The 18,285-nt window shown below is 37.3% G+C and overlaps 1 protein-coding gene across 5 annotated transcripts in view; it reads left to right on the forward strand.

Annotated features, from left to right (window-relative positions):
- LOC120525402 (synaptotagmin-like protein 2) overlaps nucleotides 1-13,604 on the forward strand; it is a 541,287-nt gene extending 527,683 nt beyond the window's left edge. For 4 of the 5 annotated variants that reach the window (XM_039747656.1, XM_039747659.1, XM_039747657.1 and 1 more), the window contains 2 exons: nucleotides 483-688; nucleotides 13,320-13,603. In XM_039747656.1, the coding sequence (XP_039603590.1) occupies nucleotides 483-688; nucleotides 13,320-13,459 (346 nt within the window). In that variant the 3' untranslated portion in view covers nucleotides 13,460-13,603. Of the gene's footprint in view, nucleotides 1-482; nucleotides 689-13,319 lie in introns of all 5 variants that reach the window. The other variant, XM_039747660.1, reaches the window with a different exon arrangement.
- Nucleotides 13,605-18,285: the final 4,681 nt, after the last annotated feature.

Consider the following 18,285-nt stretch of genomic DNA (forward strand, 5'->3'; position numbering starts at 1 on the left):
ACTCATGATGGTGAAATGGATTAAGTGTGAATGAGAAAGTCGTGTTTTATTTCAGTTAATTCTTCATGCTGCCCTTTTATCTCTGTTTTCCTTCAATGAGTTAAACATGCCCTTGTAAAAAAAATACCTTGACTGTATTCAGCCTTTCTAAATGTTTAAAAAAATGGATAATACTACATTGTCATTATATTCACTGGACTGTGAATTTAATAAATGATCAGCTAATCTAAGATCTTAATTGTCCTCTTTTGTCACTTGATAAATGCTACTGGATATGATTCACATAAATGCTACTGGATATGATTCATATCCACATTAGTAATGAAAATGATTAATGACATTTAACTTTGGTCATTTCAGAAATAAAACAACTATAAACTGAAATAAAAACCAAATTCTTAAATTATTTAAATGTAATGCTTCAAATGAGTCAAACACTTTTTTCACTTACCTTTTCAATCACTTTTTTTTTTTTTTTGTAGTTACATTTTGCCTGATACAACCAAAAAAAGCCGACAGAAGACGCGAGTAATAAAGAAAAACCTGAGTCCGGTCTACAACCACACTATGGTATATGATGGATTTAAGCACGAGGAAATAAGAGAGGCCTCTTGTGAGCTGACCATCTGGGACCACGAAACATTTTCAAATCAGTTCCTTGGAGGGGTGAGGCTCAGCCTTGGAACAGGTAGGATTCTTTTATATCACAAATCTCTGATTTCCAAAACAGTGCATGCTTTTTTTCTTTATGCAGTTTAGTTGCCTGATATTTGTGCAGTTATGTAACTAGGTAATCCACTTCCGTTCCTTGAATTTTGCTTAGAAAATGGTTCATATTCAATGAAAAAAAAGGGGTCATGAAATGGACCCATAGAGGTTTTTCATAGTCCAGTAACAGGGGCTTATTCTCCTAAACTCTTGGGACTGACTTACTCCACTGCAAGTCCACATACAGAATGGTTTAAAACTTATTTAGGCACAGGTAAATGACTCCAACTGTATTTGGAAAATGCAGAGAATAATAACAGTATGTTTTAATATTATTCAGGGGGGGAAAAAAGTGATTGCAGCTCCATTTATTCAGATTATTTGGCTTTACATTCAATGTCACTTGCTTCTTGTAAAAGATTAACTACAGTATGAGCCCTTCACCAGTAGCAACTAGTCTTATGTCACCTCTGAATTATTTTTAATCATCTTTATATCATTGCTTTTCACAAGTTTTTAGTGCCTTCGCCTCTGCTTTCTTGTCCAAGACAGTGAAAATTAGTTTTCCAGTCTGTCTCTACATGTGAGGTCATGCAAAGTTAGGAAGATTACCAAGGGAATGCTTTTTTTGAAGGCTTGTCTGTGTGAATCGCCTGCCAGTTAGAACATACCCGGCATCAACAGGCATTTTTAAGGACCATGTCATGCACTTAAAATGGATATTTGTTTATTTGATTTTAGACCTGATGCTTGTGTCCACAACAGACATTAGCTGCCTTCTGTTATTGACAGTTTTGCAGATAGTTGTTTAAAGGATATTTGCTAAAGTTCTTCTACTTCTGTGTTCTGGAAGTAAAGGCTAAGTCAATACACTATGTAATTATTGTGTTTTGCAGGCCAAACTTCATGAAACGTCTGTTAGACCCAATAGGTAAGGTGATAGCTGACCAGGGAAATGGCAGAGAATGTTGATCATCATTTTCTAACCCACTAGACTTCTAACTGAAGTCTGTTTCAGTAAGCATAGGGTGCAAGGCAGGAACAAACCCCGGACAGGGCGCTAGTTCATTGCAGGGTAAACACACACACACACTCTTGTGTCAATTCAGTATCGCTAATCAACCCAACCCGCATGTCTTTGGACTAATGGAGGAAACCAGAGCACTCGGAAGAAACCCACACAGGCACAGGGAGAACATTCAAACTCCACATAGGGAGCACCTGGGATGCAAACCTTGGTCAACCAAGGATGAGAATGTCAGAATTGAAAAGATTAAAACTCCAGGCTGCAAAACAGGAGTTGCCCAACCATCCCTAAAAAAAAGTGTAGGGATATATGCCAATGTTATTGTACTTGTGCAACATTTAGAACTGACCTGCTACTGCTGGGACTGGTGAAGCTTGAACAAAATAACAACCTCTAAATGCCAGTGTTCAAGTAGCACAATTTATTAGTGCATATGTATTGAATGCTGTTATTATTTAAACATTCATATAAAACATTTAGATTTTGACTGAGGAGTGAGTTTGGCACAATTAAAAATGTCCAGGCAAAATGTATGTTAATGCATACATCTGAATACAAAAAAATAATGTTAACTTAAATCACAGAGTATAATTCTCATTTTAATCTGAATGATTTCTCAGTGGGAAACAAAAGATTCTATGGAATTTTGAACTTTAGTCTAATGAAGTGATTTTCATAAAATGATCTTGTGAACACATTCACGTTTTGTGAGCAGGCCCACATTTATTTAAAATATGTCAAAAACCTTGAGGGGCTTTAAAATCCTACTATGCGGTTTTAAGTAAAAAGCTGTCAAGGTGTCACACAGTACCAAACTTAAGATTTACAGTTTTGAATAATAATACATTTTGGATCAACCTTATCTCCTGGGTTTATGGGGCAGATTCTAGCCCTAAATGCATATCAAACAAAACAATGGCAGAAGCAGGGTATTTATGCAGTGTTTGTGTCACTCTGCAGATAATTTGACAAGCTATGTGATATTATCTGGAAGCAATTGTTAGTCTTGTTGTTGCATAGGAGTACAGTACTCGACATCATGGACATAATAGCCAGAAAATCCACTTGAGTTCAAGAACTGTACACAAAGCTGAGGGTCATTTAGGTGTGCCTGGGGTACATTTTTGAAATTGCTACTGGATCAGCACAGAGAAGGTTAGAGAAGTGTTAGGAATTCACCCAATACAGGCTGAACTCCTGCAGATGACTGGACTTGGCCCTCCTTATGTCAAGGCGCTCATCATGGACTCCTTAATAGACACTACCACACTTTACCTTAAAATGAGATCTTCAGCAAGAGCATAAAGACAGGAATGAAAACTAAGGTCAAATTTTGTGCAGTTTTTTTTTTTTTTTTTTCACTGAGAACCATGGAATAGGATTCCAAGCATTAGGGTCATCATTGTCACAAGTAGAAAGATTAAAATGTCCTTGCATGTCCTAAACAGCTTGCAACACATCACCACTGTCGAGCGCCTAGTGGCAAACATTAGAACTCCTCTCAAATAAGAGTGAGTAGGATTGACCAGCTTTGTTGGGCTGAATCGCCCGTTGTCACAATTGTTCTAATTAAGGAGCCGTTTTCTTCATTCCCCTCCATGTCTATCACCTAAAGTTTTAGAAATGGAGAACATAGCCAATACGTGGACACTTTGTCTACAGGGTGCTGCAGACTGCCAGCCATAACTGAATAAACGGAATCCCGTAGCGTGGGCTTATTTTCTTAAACTCTGGGAGTTAACTTCACTGCAATTAGAACAATCCAGATGAGAGCAGGCCATTCAGCCCAACAAAGCTCACCATTCCTATCCACTTAATTCTTCTAAAATAACATTAACTCCAGTTTTGAAAGTTCCTAAAGTCTTAACTGTCTACCACACTACTTGGTAGCTTATTCCAAGTGTCTATCATTCTTTGTGTAATGAAAAACATCCTAATGTTTGTGTGAAATTTACCCTTAACTAGTTTCCAATTGTGTCCCCGTGTTCTTGATGAACTCATTTTAAAATACAAGTCTCGATCCACTGTACTAATTCCCTTCATAATTTTAAACACTTCAATCATGTCACCTCTTAATCTTCTTTTGCTTAAACTGTAAAGGCTCAGCTCTTTTAGTCTTTCCTCATAATTCAACCTCTGTAGCCCTGGAATCCGCCTAGTTGCTCTTCTCTGGACCTTATCTGGTGCTTCTATGTCCTGGAGATCAAAACTGCACGCAGTACTCCAGATGAGTACAAAAATGATTTAAAACTTGTTTAGGTTGGACTTGTGAGTCAGTGCTTTTCTCTTACCCTTAAATGACTACAGCTGGATTAAACTGTATGTCTAAAATTATTCAAGAAAAACAAAATAAGTGATTGCAGCCACATTTTTGTTTCAGGTTGGATTATTCAGTATTACATTGTGTCAGTTGCTTGAAGCAGAGAACTATGCACTCTTCACCAGTAACAGCTAGTCTGATGTCAGCTTTAAATGATTTTAACCATCTTTAGATTGGTTCTAATACAAGGACACATTGTCAACAGAGCGCTGAAGGCAGCCGGTCACGACTGAATAAAGGCCCTGCTCATTTGTGGTGGTGCATCCTGAAGGGCATGTATGTGTATCACTTACTAACTCCTTCGTTTCTGGAAATGGCCACTTTTTGCACAGAAAGAGACCCCCTCTTACTACTCTTATTTTAACAATAACTGTGTTTATGGTGTTACTACTATTAAGTTTATAAGAGGCTAATTTTCTGATTGGTAAAGCAAAGCTAATGATCTATAAAACTCTGTTGTAGGTAGAAATGACTGACTTACAATGTTTTTTTTTTTTTACAATTCAACAGAAGTGTACATTTGTGTAAAATTGTTTTTACTTGCACAACCTTTGCACAAATTTTTTGTTAAGGTTGTTTGTCTGACTAATGAGAGTAGACAGTTTTGAGGCGATGTTCAGGTTAGTTTGTATTGTTATATTGCTTGTAAGAATGGAGGACACATTTGTACAGTTTTATTATAATCAGTGTGTTATTGTATTAAAATAAGTTTATTTATAATACATATTGATTTTTTTTTTCTTTATTATTCCTTCTTTTCATTTCTTCCACACATTAAATCCTGCAAAAGCTGATGTTCTAAAACCAAATTCTTCAGCTGCCACTTTTGGGCTCCCCTCATTTTCACCTCACAGGCAACCCATTACAATAAATTTCACAAAGTACATGGGAGCACTTTAATGTTTTAGTTAGTCACCATGTTTCCTAATTTTGATTGCAGCAAATCAATGTTCTTGCTTTGGATACTTACAGACCTTTTTAATTTTCAAAGCACTGGAAACTGAAAGTGCTCTGTAACACTGAAGTCACTGAACGATTGTGCCGTCATTTACTGTGCATTTATTACAAAGAAATTACTTGCATTACATTCAATTAAATTCATCATTACACAGGCCAATTTGGAGCATGTTCCAATAAAAACTTAAAAGCCTTTTCTTTTTACACACTGAATGCTTGAATATAATTTGTACAATGTTTAATTTATAAGTGAAACATTAGAACAGCTAATTAATTTCACAGCAGTCAGAAATTGTGTCTGCTTAACTCTTGAGAAAATTTAATTATGTAGACAATGGACTTTTTTTTTTTTTGTTTTTTTTTTTTAACTTTGTCTTAGTTAATGACACATTAAAAACATATTTATATATTAGGTTTTATTTTCCTATTACAATTTCATTTTAACATGAGACCTGTTCAAAGATTAATGATGCAATATTTGACTCCAAAAATATTTGAGTTTATTACAAAACTAAAACACACGGACCTCCGCTCGGCCCAATATCCAGGTGGCAGCCCCAGTAGTGTGCAGGTACCAGTGGTTAGCTGCGTCGCGTGGTTGATGGCCAACGGTGCTATCGTCGTTCTTGTTCTTATCATCAGCTGCAATTTGCTTCAAGCTCAGTAGATGTGGCTGCTGTCCTTTTTCTTTGTGCCATGTCAACTTCTTGATCAATGTACTTACTGTATGTAGTTTTCCATGAAAAAGACATGGACCATGACAACTTTGCTACGGCTGCCGTTAGCCACTTATTTTTTGCTTTACCAAGAGCATATCGCTTAATAAGCTTTCGGTGAAGATCAAGTTTAGCCACTGTAGTTTGTGAGCAATTGAATGACAAACAGGCACAACCCTAAGCATTTTATGTACATAGATTGGGTTATAGGACAGCATGGTCACACAGTCGTTCGTTCATAGATCCAGCGTCCCTGGTTCAAAGCCTGTGCCAGGTTATTGTCATAGGGTAGAATCCACACTGACGTTCTCCTTGGGTCTCAGTGGGGTTTTCTACAGATACTCGGGGTTTTCCTCCCAAGTCCTTCTCAAAGATATTTGTGCTTGGCTGGTTAACCTGTAGTATACATTTGTGCATTGGTGGGCTCTGTGATGTCTAATGCTGGTTTGTTCATTGTGTCTACTGCTGCCAGGATGGGCTGATTTATAATGAGGAAACGCTTGTCTTGTTATCTTACTTGTAAAGTATGTTGCAAGATTCTGAAATTTTATTAAAATTTAAGTAAATAATTTAAGTATAAAAAATGATAATAGCAGTATTGTATGAGTTATTTGAAATAATCTGAGCACTAAGAATTCAGTGTCAGAATGAAAATCAAATGATAATTACTTCAACACTCGAAGAAAAAACATTCAAATTTAACACTTTTTGGAAAGAAATGTTAATGAGGCTGTCAAAGAAATGGCAGATCATTAGTCTGACAGTTTGCAAATTAAGGGGAGCAAAGGATGAAAGTCGTGTCTTCTGTATAAACATGAAAGGCAAAGGAATTAGAATGCCTGGTTTAAATATGGACAAGATCCATCTGGCCGTCCGCATCATGCCTAACACAAGGGAAACGTGTTTTAGCTTTTTATCAAGATGACACTCTAATTTCTATCATTTTGCGTTCCATTTGTGGCTTTTAATTAATACTTTTAATGAAAATTGTTGACAAATGATAGGAAATACAAATCTGTGGCAGGCAGTCTTTGAGACCAGCACTGTTGGACTCGGTCTGGCTGCAAGTATTTTGTTCCAACCAGTTTCACAATCTGCGAGTGATTAACCCCCTAACTGATTACATTTTATTTGCTGCCTTCCCTTTTTTCCCCAGAAAGGCACAGTGGTGTGAGAGAATTGTTTTAATAGGAAATTTAGACATATTTGTATTTTTGCTGTATTTCTGAATATGTAAGTCTCAGTTACCATTTTCTGTTGGTTCAGCTTATTTCTGTGGAGTTTTTTTTTTGTGGTATCCTAATAATGAAAAAACAACCATGAATGAAGGAATAACCATAGGTGACACCAGGACAAATGACAGTGAATGGTAATGTTGGGTACTTTGCTGTCCCTCCCACTAATGTGCCCACTGGTAAATAGCACCATAAATAATCATAAAATATGGGGTAGCACAAAGAAACTCATAAGGCTGATGATGAAAATCTGAATGCGCTAAGGTGAAAAAACCTGTAAATCACCAAAATGTAACCAGAATTGATAACTTTGATAACTGTGATTTGTGAGCCCACATACATGCAGCTTAAGTAAGGACAGTCCTTTCATGAAGGCTTACGTGAGCAGGGCAGACGCACTGTTCAGATAGCCAAAGCAAAAAAGTGTTGTTTGAGTCCCAGATGAGCACAGTCCATATACATCACATTCAAAGAGATCACTTGGTAGCTACCCATAACTGGTAATTTCACAAATAGCACCCCGAACATGCAAAATTTGTGGGTATTTATAATGGTGAGGAATATTCTAGAAGCAAGAAGCCATCTGCAAGAAGAATGCCTCCTGCACTCATGGCGTCTGTTGACTTTGATTGGCACAGCTCTTGCCCTCATGTTGAACAATGGCAACTGCAGACTCCAAGGGGTAGAAGGCGGCTGAGGTATCTTATGTCTTCACTAATAAAGCAATGAAACACACTGGCATAGTCCACCAGTGACTCCAATTGTCCTAAACATTATGGTGCCCTGAAATGTATAAAAAGTGTTGTAACTTCCTCATGTTGTGACCAAAATGTATGCAAATACTCTTAAATTCTGCAATGTGCATTTTAATCACATCTGAATTGTTTGATTTGTAACTTAAAACTGTGCAGACAGCTAAACCAAGGAAAAATGTGTCTTTGTCCCAAACACAAGTAACATACATAAATGCTACATTCTGTAAAAATTCTGTATTTACACAAAACTTAGAAATTGAGAAATAACCATTCACTTAGTTGCTGGGGATGAGCCGCACTGGGAAACCAGGACTGACCTTGAAGCACTGATCTAAGGGATGTAATATTGATTATATTTTAGATTTATATTTTTTCAATTGTAATCATTTTCCTTACTTTAACTTTTACCACTTTGTTTTTGAATATAGATGAATAATCACTATCAAAGTTTGCTTTGTTTTTTGTGCAAAATGCATTTGTCCTAAATTGTTAAATTGCATGTAACATTTTATAATACTGAATCAAGGTTTTATCATAGCCAAAGCTTTATTTTTTGTAAGCTGCTATTATACTTGTTGTCCAATGTAGACAGACTTTTAGTAAGTTAATGCACATACTCTCCATCGGTGTACGTTGTAATTGCAAACAAATGAACATCTAACATACATTCAGAAGTTGATAAAGAAAAAAGAAAAGAACTGCACTAAACTAAAAGCGAGCATAGCATGCTGCAGCCTGTTCTAGTTAGCTTACAAAATCGGAGTAATCTCGGTTAAATGTGCAAACTTAAAAGCAAGGGTAGCATTATCTTTGCATTTGAATTAAATACACTTAAAGGAATAAATGTGAATGGTTCACATACACTAACCATGATGTATGTGTGTGCTTGTGTTTCTGTGCATCAGCATGCTCTCCTTCAGAACTGTGACTTTGATTTGTCACAATGACATCAAATATTTGAGGCAATAGACTTCAGCCGAGGTTCATGAAGTGCGCAGAACAGATAAGGAGGAGAGAACTAAACTCTTGAATTTTTCATGGGCATGTGCAGTTAAGCATGAGAGCACATAATGGCGTTCATTAGGAAAAGGAAGAGGTAAATGATTACTTATGTGGTAATTAGAATGCACAAGTTCATGCACCATTTACTCAGATATATAGATTAGGCCACTTTGGTAGCGACAACATACTTTTAGCTATTTGAATCATTTTATCATTTTCTTTGCAAGTGAAGTGTATTACCATTTTTGAATGAGATTTTATAAATCTCAGCTTTCTTGTCATACTACCAGGCAAAAAACGAGAAGTCTACCTTATTTAAAAACATGTGAGCACAAGCCTTGTATAACAGCCCTGTGCTCCCTAACTGGTGTCCTGTGAAGCTGCTCTAAATGAGCTGTGAGGCATGCCAAAAATAAATAGATTGAAAATCCTTACCACTGACTTCATTCTATGGAATCACTTGCAATAACACATTAGCATAAACTAAAAGAATTGTTCATCACCCTTTGCATGCCCTGCAGTCTCTCTGACCCTGAACTAGATTACGAGATTGAGATGATGGATGGATAGTCGTACAGGCTTGTTCAGCATGGATTGTGCAAGGTAACCTAATATCAGTCACGATGGTGAAACTTCAACTTGAATAGCAAGACCCCGACTCTATCTGAAAGAAAGACGGCTACCATAAATCTGGGCTGCGAATTCACAAGCAGTCAGTGTTGAGGAACCAGTCTTTCAGATGTGAGGCTCACTGGCTCAGTAGGTGGATTTGGGGTAAGCACAGTGTAACAGTATGCATCAATGCAAGTAACAGAGCTAATACTGAGTAAAGATGTGCTTACATGAGAGCCAACACCAGAGGCAGTAGCTTCAGGGGCACAAAAACGTATAGCCTGGCCTCGGATAGTGCGTACTAATGAGGTAAAGCTATTCCTGCACCCCCCCGTACACCTGAATAAGGAAAACCCACAAAGCTGAGAAATCCAGCGACAACAAATTCAAGCTCTAGCGTAGTCCGTTTACGTATATAAAATGAAGTGCCTAGTGATTAAAGATGCTACATTATCTGAAGGTCATTTTCAGTTGTTTGTGTTTTTCAGAATTATTTCAGAGTTTCATTAACTATATGGCCAGTGACTGACATTTTCTTGATGCGTTTAGAATGGCTTATAAATCAACAATGATGAAACCTATGGCAGTGCTTTTTGAACAAACAAATTCAGAAAAACTAAGGTGTTGCAGCGGCTTGGGTTTGATTCTCAGGGCTATCTTTCTTCCTCCTTTTGTTTGGGTTCCTTCCACAGTCTAAAGACGTCCATATTACAGCCACTAGCAACATTCAGTTAACCTGTTATGAGTTAGCACAGTTCTGTGGGATGGAATTCCATTCCTTATGCTTCAGTCTGTCAGAAAAGAATTTCAGGTTCCTGCAACTCTGTACTTAAAAACATTTTGATGAGAACAGGCCATTCTGCCCAACAAAGTTTGTCCATTGCATCTACATAATTTCTCCAAAGTAACATTAAGTGTTTTTTCTGAAGGTTCCTGAAGTTATCTGCTAGCTTATTCCATGTGTCTGTGGTTCTGTGTGTGAAGAAAAAACAAATATTTTATTTTCCAACTGTGTCCCCGTGTTGTTCTTGAACTCATTTTAAAGTAACAGTGTTGATCCACTGTACTAATTCCCTTCATAATTGTACATACTTCAATCATGTCTCCCCTGACTCTCTCCTTTAATCTTAATTTATAATTCATAACCTCTGGAATTAGCCTATTTGCTCTTCTCTGGACTTATCCTAGCGCTGCTTGCTAATTTTATTTTTTATTTATTTTAATAAATAGAGCTGTGTTACACACGATACACCAGGTAAAGCCTTACCAGTATACTAGAAAGATTAAGCATAAGCTCCTTTGCTGTATAACCTAACATCCTATTAGCTTTCTAGATTGCTTCTGTACACTATCTGGATGTAGATGGTGACGAGTCCACTATGACTTCTAGATCCTTCTCATAGGGTGTACTTTCAAGTTTCAGACCTCCCATTATGTCTGCGTCCTATATGCTACACGCTACATTTTCTTACATTTAATTTCATCTGCTACAAATCTGCCTTTATGCTGTCCAAGTCCCTCTGTAATGATTCAGTAGATTCTAGATTGTCTGCCAATCCACCTAACTTGATATCATCTGCAGACTTAACCAGTTTATTACTTATATTCCTATCAAGATCATTTATTTAAATTAAAAATAGCAACTGCCCCAGCACTGACCCTTGTGGGATACCACTTTTAACATCTCCTAATTCAGATGTGGTTCCTTGAACCATAATTGTTTAATTGTTTATTTTGTTTGCCTGCTTAGTGGTATCCTAATAATGACAAAAGGCGTTGACAACCATGGAAAATGACAGTGAATGCTACATTCTGTGGGCACTTCACTATCATACCCACTAGTGTGCTTATTGGAAAAGAGCAACTTAAATTTTTTGCTTTGACTTCTGAATGAATGGGAATAAAAAAATGGATGAATGAAGGTGTGTAGTCTTACACAACTAGGGCAGGTTCTCATTCAGCAATGCATGTGTTGCAGTGTGAAAGGCTGATGGCACATAATACTGTTAAAAATTCAAAAAAGCAAACTCAACAATGTTGGACAGATTAATTAAGTTCCTATCCAATTATCCATTCATTTTCTAACCCACTTATCCAGGTCCGAGTCACTGACAGCCAATTGCAGTACTGGGCATAAGGTGGAAAACAACCCTAGAGAGGGTCACCAGTCCATTTCAAAGTGTACTCCGTTGCATACCAGAAGAATTTGGAGTCCCCAGTTAACCTTCATGCTCATGGGACATGGAGTGAAATTTCAGTTTTAGGAGGAAAACTGAAGTACTCGAAGAAGGCCCCACAATAAAATGGAGAAAACAAGAACACTCCACCCAGACAATGCCATGGCTACAGCTACTTGTAGCCTCCTTAGCGTTCGACCAGAGTGTCACTCAGGCAACTGTACAGATGCATCTTGTATAAGTGTTGGAACTGAGAAGCACTCGGGCTGTAACAGAAATTATGCCTGAGTGTACGTTTTCACTAATTATGAAATATCTGCACTTTACCAACAATGAAGACTTTGGAGAGAATACCCATCCAGCACCCAAACTGAAGAAAATGTGGGAGATATATCGAGCGATTGTAGTAAAATTTCAGACTGTTTACATTCCAGACCACGATGTCTGCATCGATGAGTCTCATGGCTTATAAGGACAGATTGTCTTGGATAAAGTACATTGCGTCAAAAAGAGCAAGATTTGGCATAAAGTTTTTATGAGCTTTGTGAATCTAAAATGGGATACTTTTAGAATTCGGTTCTATAGACGAGGAAAGGGACAATGTTTGATCTGAATTACAATCAGTGCGGCATTGCTAGGTCGTCGGTGCTTACTTTAATAGATGCTCTGCTGTGTAACCATGGACAATTTTTATACTTCACCAGAGCTATTTGTCATCTTGCTGCAAAGAAAGAATGACGTATATGGAACCATGCTTCCCAACCGTTGTGGCATACCTGAAGACTTTGGCAGATTTAAATTACAGAGAGGTTCTCTTTTAGCTTGGCAAAAGAGTAAAATGCTTGCGCTGAAATGGAAGGACAAGAAAGATGTTTCTCACCTTCGCATTGTAGATAATGCAGGTAAAGTCGCTGAACAGGCAAAAGGCAACAAGCAGGTTACAAAGCCTTAGGCTATGGTTGACTACAAGAGCATGATGGGCGGAATAGACCGTGCAGTTCAAGAATTGACTTTCCATCCTGTTATGTGGAGGCAACAAAAGAAAAACTGGTGGAACAGTGCATGCAAACTTTACATGCCAGCTTGTAGAACAAATTATTGCAGCACATCCACCGCCCACAGTACCACTAAGAGACGCGGTCGACCCAGCACATCACAGATCAACCCAGAGTGTCGTATTGGTAGACATTTTATTGATTATATACCTCTAACAGAAAAAAAATGGAATTCAACTTACTGTATACCTGTGCAGTGTGCTGTTCAAAAACTGATAAACCTGGAAGGAAAATCCAAAAAGAAACCCGCTATTATTGTCCTGATTGTGACGTTGGATTGTGTCTTTCACCATGCTTTAAGATTTAACATACGAAGGACTCATTTTGAGATTATATACTGTTTTGGCATTGGTAGTAGTTGTATTATTATTATTATTTTTGTTATTATTGTTCATTTCATATTTTTATTCATCATTACTATTATTTGTATCATTATACTTTTGAAATTTAATAAAAATTTAATTTTTTCATGCCAAAAAAATGCAACGCTTTTTACATGTTTTTCGGAATAAAATGCAGCACTAAGGAGGTTAATAAAATGTTTAAAAAGTTGAACTGGGTTTTTCAGTACACCTTATGCTGCAGACTGCCTGGCCAATTGGTCATCAGTGTTGTTTCTGGTATTCATGTTTGGAAATGCCTTTAATATCTGATCACAGTTCTTTAAAATTCCACTTGTAATAAAACTAATCCTACAAATGTATGTTAATTCTGCTAAGGTTCATAATATTCCCTCCTTTGCTGTTACCGCACAGGTAGAAGCTACGGGAGGAGTGTGGATTGGATGGACTCCGCGGATGAGGAGGTGGAGCTTTGGAAAGCCATGATCTCTAAACCTAATGAATGGGTGGAAGCAGTGCTGCCTCTCAGATCATCCATGACCAAAAAAACTTAAAACACAGCCATCAGTTCTTGTTCCTTTACAAAGTAATCTTTTTCAAGTTAATGTTTGAGAAGATTTTTAAATATAATATTAAAACTAATCTTATCTGCAAAACATTAAAATTTGTAAATTAAAGAGCTTTAACTAAATGAACTTGAAAGTTTCTGCAATATTTTTGTGAAAAATAAAAGTTTGCTTACTTTAAACTTGTTTTTTTGCTCTCATTTAAGATATGAAATTACCAGTATTGATTTAATTACAGTTAGGTAAGTATGAATAAACAGCTTCACACTGCCCTGTCCCCCAGCTCTGCACCACCCATCATCGAGTGTTTCAATCCTTTGAGCACAGCACACTCTGAAGGTGGGGGGCCCAAAGTGCTGATCAGACTTAATGTGCTGGTAGATGACCCCCAGGTTTGTACCGTACTCTTCTCTGAGTACTGATATAGAATACTGTGATGATTTCACATGTAGATGTAAATGCAAAATTTAGAAATTGCTAAATACACACTAAGTGCACATAAAGACAGATTAGTTTTAACACATAGGAAGAAAAAAGTGGTCCAAAGCAGATTAACTTAGTTAATGGACACATATTACTGGGCTCCATTTAACTGTTGAACTATGGCCAGTTGACAATAGAGGAAAACAAAGTCTAATAAGTAGCATCTCTGGAGAAAATAAACTTCTGGGGATCCATGGTCAGTTACAAAAGTCAAAGTCAGACTTGCAGTCCTGGAGACTTTAGCCCCAGTAAACTCTGTGCTGGGCAGTCTGATCTAACAACAAAAGCATTGCACATTTTGATTCCAAGGCTCTCAGATGTTTTAAGCAGTGATAAATAAGCAGCATTTTGGTCACTTAAGGTTTTATATGTAAAAAGGAGGATTTCAAAATCAGTCCAACCAGAAGCAAGTGTAATGATGCAAGGACAGGTGTTATGTGTTCGTACTTTCTAGATCTTGTAATGATTGATGGAGCAGCATTTTGAATGAACTAAAAGCTATATAAACAACAATTTAAACGGCCAATAAGCAATACATTGCAGTAGTCAATCCTACCCTAAATAAATGCATAAATTAATTTTTTTGGTATCCTCCTGTAGAAACTCTTAGATTGACAGTATTTTTACTATGGAAAAACAGGTTTATGTTGTATTTTAAAAAACATGCTGGTTGGAAAAAGTTATGTAATACTAATGGCTATAGTTAAAAAGTGATAAGAGTATTGCTGCAGTCATCATCAGTTCCATCCAGCATTCTAAAAAAGTGTTTGGTTAACTGGTAGCACTAAACTGGCCTGATATTGATGAGGGGGTGGAAGCACTGATATCCCACTATGCCATCTTTCCTGCCTTGCACACATAACTGTTGGAATATTCTCTGAGTTGCCAGTGACACTGTAATGAAGAAAATGGGTTAAAAATTGAATGAAAATCTTTTACATGTGAACAACTGTAATGAATCCCCAACTCTCTCACTGTGTCTTCAGTAATATTAAATGAGGTGTGATGCATCAAGTCACATCATTAATGCTGGAGTAACAGAAAAGAATATAAAGAACTAAGGATCTTATTTGCTTTCCATGTCAGTTTGATGTGTAGGAGGGCACCATTTAATCGTTCAGCATAGACATCTTCTCATTTATGCTGTCTGCAATCACTTACTGTGCTGCTTTGTTTGTTCAGGGCTGCAGAGTCACACTTTGTTCCTTTTTTTTTTTTTTTTTAAGTAGTTTGAAATGTGCTCTTTTATATTTTGTATTACGTGGGTGTCACAGTAGTGGGCTTTTCACTGTCCGTCTACCCAATAGCCGCATCAGATTCAGTATGTCGTCTGAGAGTTCCTCCTCTGGACACCAAGATGACCCCTTCATTTGAATGACTGTACATTTCTAATTAGTACATCTCTGAAAGAACCCAACATAAAGTGATGACAAACCTAGAGCTTATATCCTCTTATTAAAACTATGGTCTAGTTAAAACTTGATAAAATCAAGTATTACAATTCTCAATATACATCATAGCAAATATTTTCTATTTTGTATGTTTTAAAGGTTTTGTCACAATTTTACCAAAAAATATTTTTTATTTAATGTGTCTGTTGTTCTGAGGATGCACTGTATTGTGGGACTGCAGTATCATGAAGGCTTTATTACAGCATGTATGGATGAAGTGTGCCTAATAAGGATTGATGGCTGGTCATTAAATGTGCTTTGCCCCGGGTTCCATTATTTAAAACGTCAGTCTTGATTCTCAACCATCCTAATAGTAAAGTCAATCGGCAAAATTCACCTAAGCCTTTTTTCCACAGCAAATATTTTTCTGGAAATTCACTGTGCTGACAGATTATGCTAATATTTTTCCCCCCACTACCCAATGATGCTTTGAGAGACCAGCATGACATCGCAGAGCTGTAGCAGCCATGCATATAATTTTCACACAGGCTTACTATAAGATTTTTGTCAATCTGCTTCACCCATGCATGATGCCATGACCCAATCGGTGCCACAGCCAGATTTCCACAGAGTATGTGCTTAAAAGAAAAAACTTGAAATATTTTTTATCTGAGGTGTACAATAGCTGACCCATTACTAACACTGATTGATCTCTGTTTGTGGCCAGCAACACACCACGTGGCTAATTTCCATGCATAATTAGCCATGTGCCACAACTACCAGTCAAAACAATCCTTAAAAAGGTCTATAGTACCCCAATCCCTACCTCAGAAAACACAGGAAAGATTTATGACTGTTTACATGGTGTTTATCTTTTTGATGTAAGAAAAATGAGGAAAGCATCTGCACAGCCAAAACTTCAAACAATGGAACGAGCCAGTCTCACGCTGCTGCTTCATGACTTGGCCAATGTGTGCCCTGAGATTGGAGCTCCGTGAGTGCAATAATCTATATTTTACTTTTCTAATTACTAGTTTGTGGCCATTTGTTGCATTTTGTTTGTGGTTATCATTCCATTTGAGGCACGATGGCACAGTGGTTATCGCTGCTCTCTCAGAGCTCAATAATTGATCCAGCATCATTGGCAGATGCTTCCTTAGCCCTCATGGGCACTTAAAACAGCACTGCCTCTTTATAATGCACTCAAAACTAGTTCAGTTCCTCCTTCCCTGTTGACTTCAATGTATTTCATGGAGTTTGGCAAAATTCCCAAACATTTCTGTGATTTTTGGCAAGTTCACAGTGAAGCAAACACTGCAGACTTTGCTCATCACCAACAATAATGTAGCTTTATGCAAAGCAACAAGGCTAGTCAGTTAAGCATCATGACATTTTTTCAAAAATGTGCACTTAAACCAGGTTTGAATTAATGACTATACGTCAATCCACTTCAAACAGTTATTGCACAGTTAACTTTGGTTAAGTGAAATCGGCTAACTCAAGGCAGGCCCAAATACAACTAGCTTTGGGAAATACTAACCTGTGTTGTGACTAATTCAGCCTTAATAACAATAAAAACCATGTTTAAAAACAAAATGGTTGCATCATCTAGCCAGCAATTTTCAAACTTGAATTTCTCCCTTAGGGTTATGAGAAAGCATAGCCTAGCCAGGCAACACTGGCTGCAAGCATGAGACCAACTCTCAGTAGGGTGACAGACCATGGCAGGACACTCACCTGAACAGTTGAGCATATTAACTCATTTGGGGGAAAAAAAAAAATCTCACTCTTTGTGAAAGATGGCTAAAGTGAAATTGTGGAAAATACAACTACAAAAACTGATTGTTCAAAGCAACTAGCAACAAGTATTGGTAATTCACACTGGCAGTAGTACATACAGTACTGCACATGCCTGATGACATTTTTTCCTGTCTCTTGCTACAGACTACACAGTAGCTTTTGTTTTCATAGGTGCTGGAAAATTATGAGGGAGAGGAATACGTTAATAACCACAAGGAGAATCAAACAAATGTTCTGCATATCTGTCTCCATATTTAAAAGTTCAAAATCACTCCCTGGAAAAAAAAAAAATTAAAATCAACTGGCTCATAATCAGTATTGTTCTCCAGGACACCATATTTTTTAATCTGGCAACCATGTGCTCCCTATGTCTCTGGACATAGTTATAATAGTTATAGGAAGTTGTACAATAATATCACCCTCCCTCATGTGTGGGCACAATTCAGCAACATTCTCATTGTCACTTATCCAGACAGCTCAAATTCCTCTTTTGACAGTACAGAAACTACGCCATTAACAACGTGAAAAACATCAACAGTCTCTTTCTTTTGATGACAACAATGGTTGATATTAGATGCCATGCTGTAAAGAAAATGAATGCCTGAAATGAACAGGACTCCATTTAATTTTCAATCTTGACTGCCATTTAAAAGATAAAACTAAATTGTAGGTTACATTTACCATTGTATTCCTTGTAGTCAACACCCATCTTCTACTTTTTATGTTGTACATTTGTCGATGCCCACCTTTAAAAATAATTAAGTGTAAGGCTGAGCAACATTTCCCAATGTCTATTAATAAAGTTGACAGTATTATACAGTAGGACAAAAAGAATATGTAGTTTTATTACTTTCAAAGTCCAACTTATGTCTCATGTCAGTGGGAATGTCCATTTTCTAAACATGTCAAAGGCCATTAGAGGATGATGGGAGAAACAAACACTGGACTGGAAGCCAGTTGTACGCATACTCCAATTTGCTCACACTCAATGAGTTTAGCTTTGCTAGTTAGCCTGCCATTTTTGCACATAAGGGAGATAAAAAAAGTACACCTGGGTAAACTGTGAAAATGCAAAGACAGGCTACATGCTGCCCGGGAACTAAACTCAGCCTCAGCCACCCATGAGCAGCACCACTAACG

Source organism: Polypterus senegalus, chromosome 3 (assembly GCF_016835505.1).
Source record: "Polypterus senegalus isolate Bchr_013 chromosome 3, ASM1683550v1, whole genome shotgun sequence".
NCBI lineage: Eukaryota > Metazoa > Chordata > Cladistia > Polypteriformes > Polypteridae > Polypterus > Polypterus senegalus.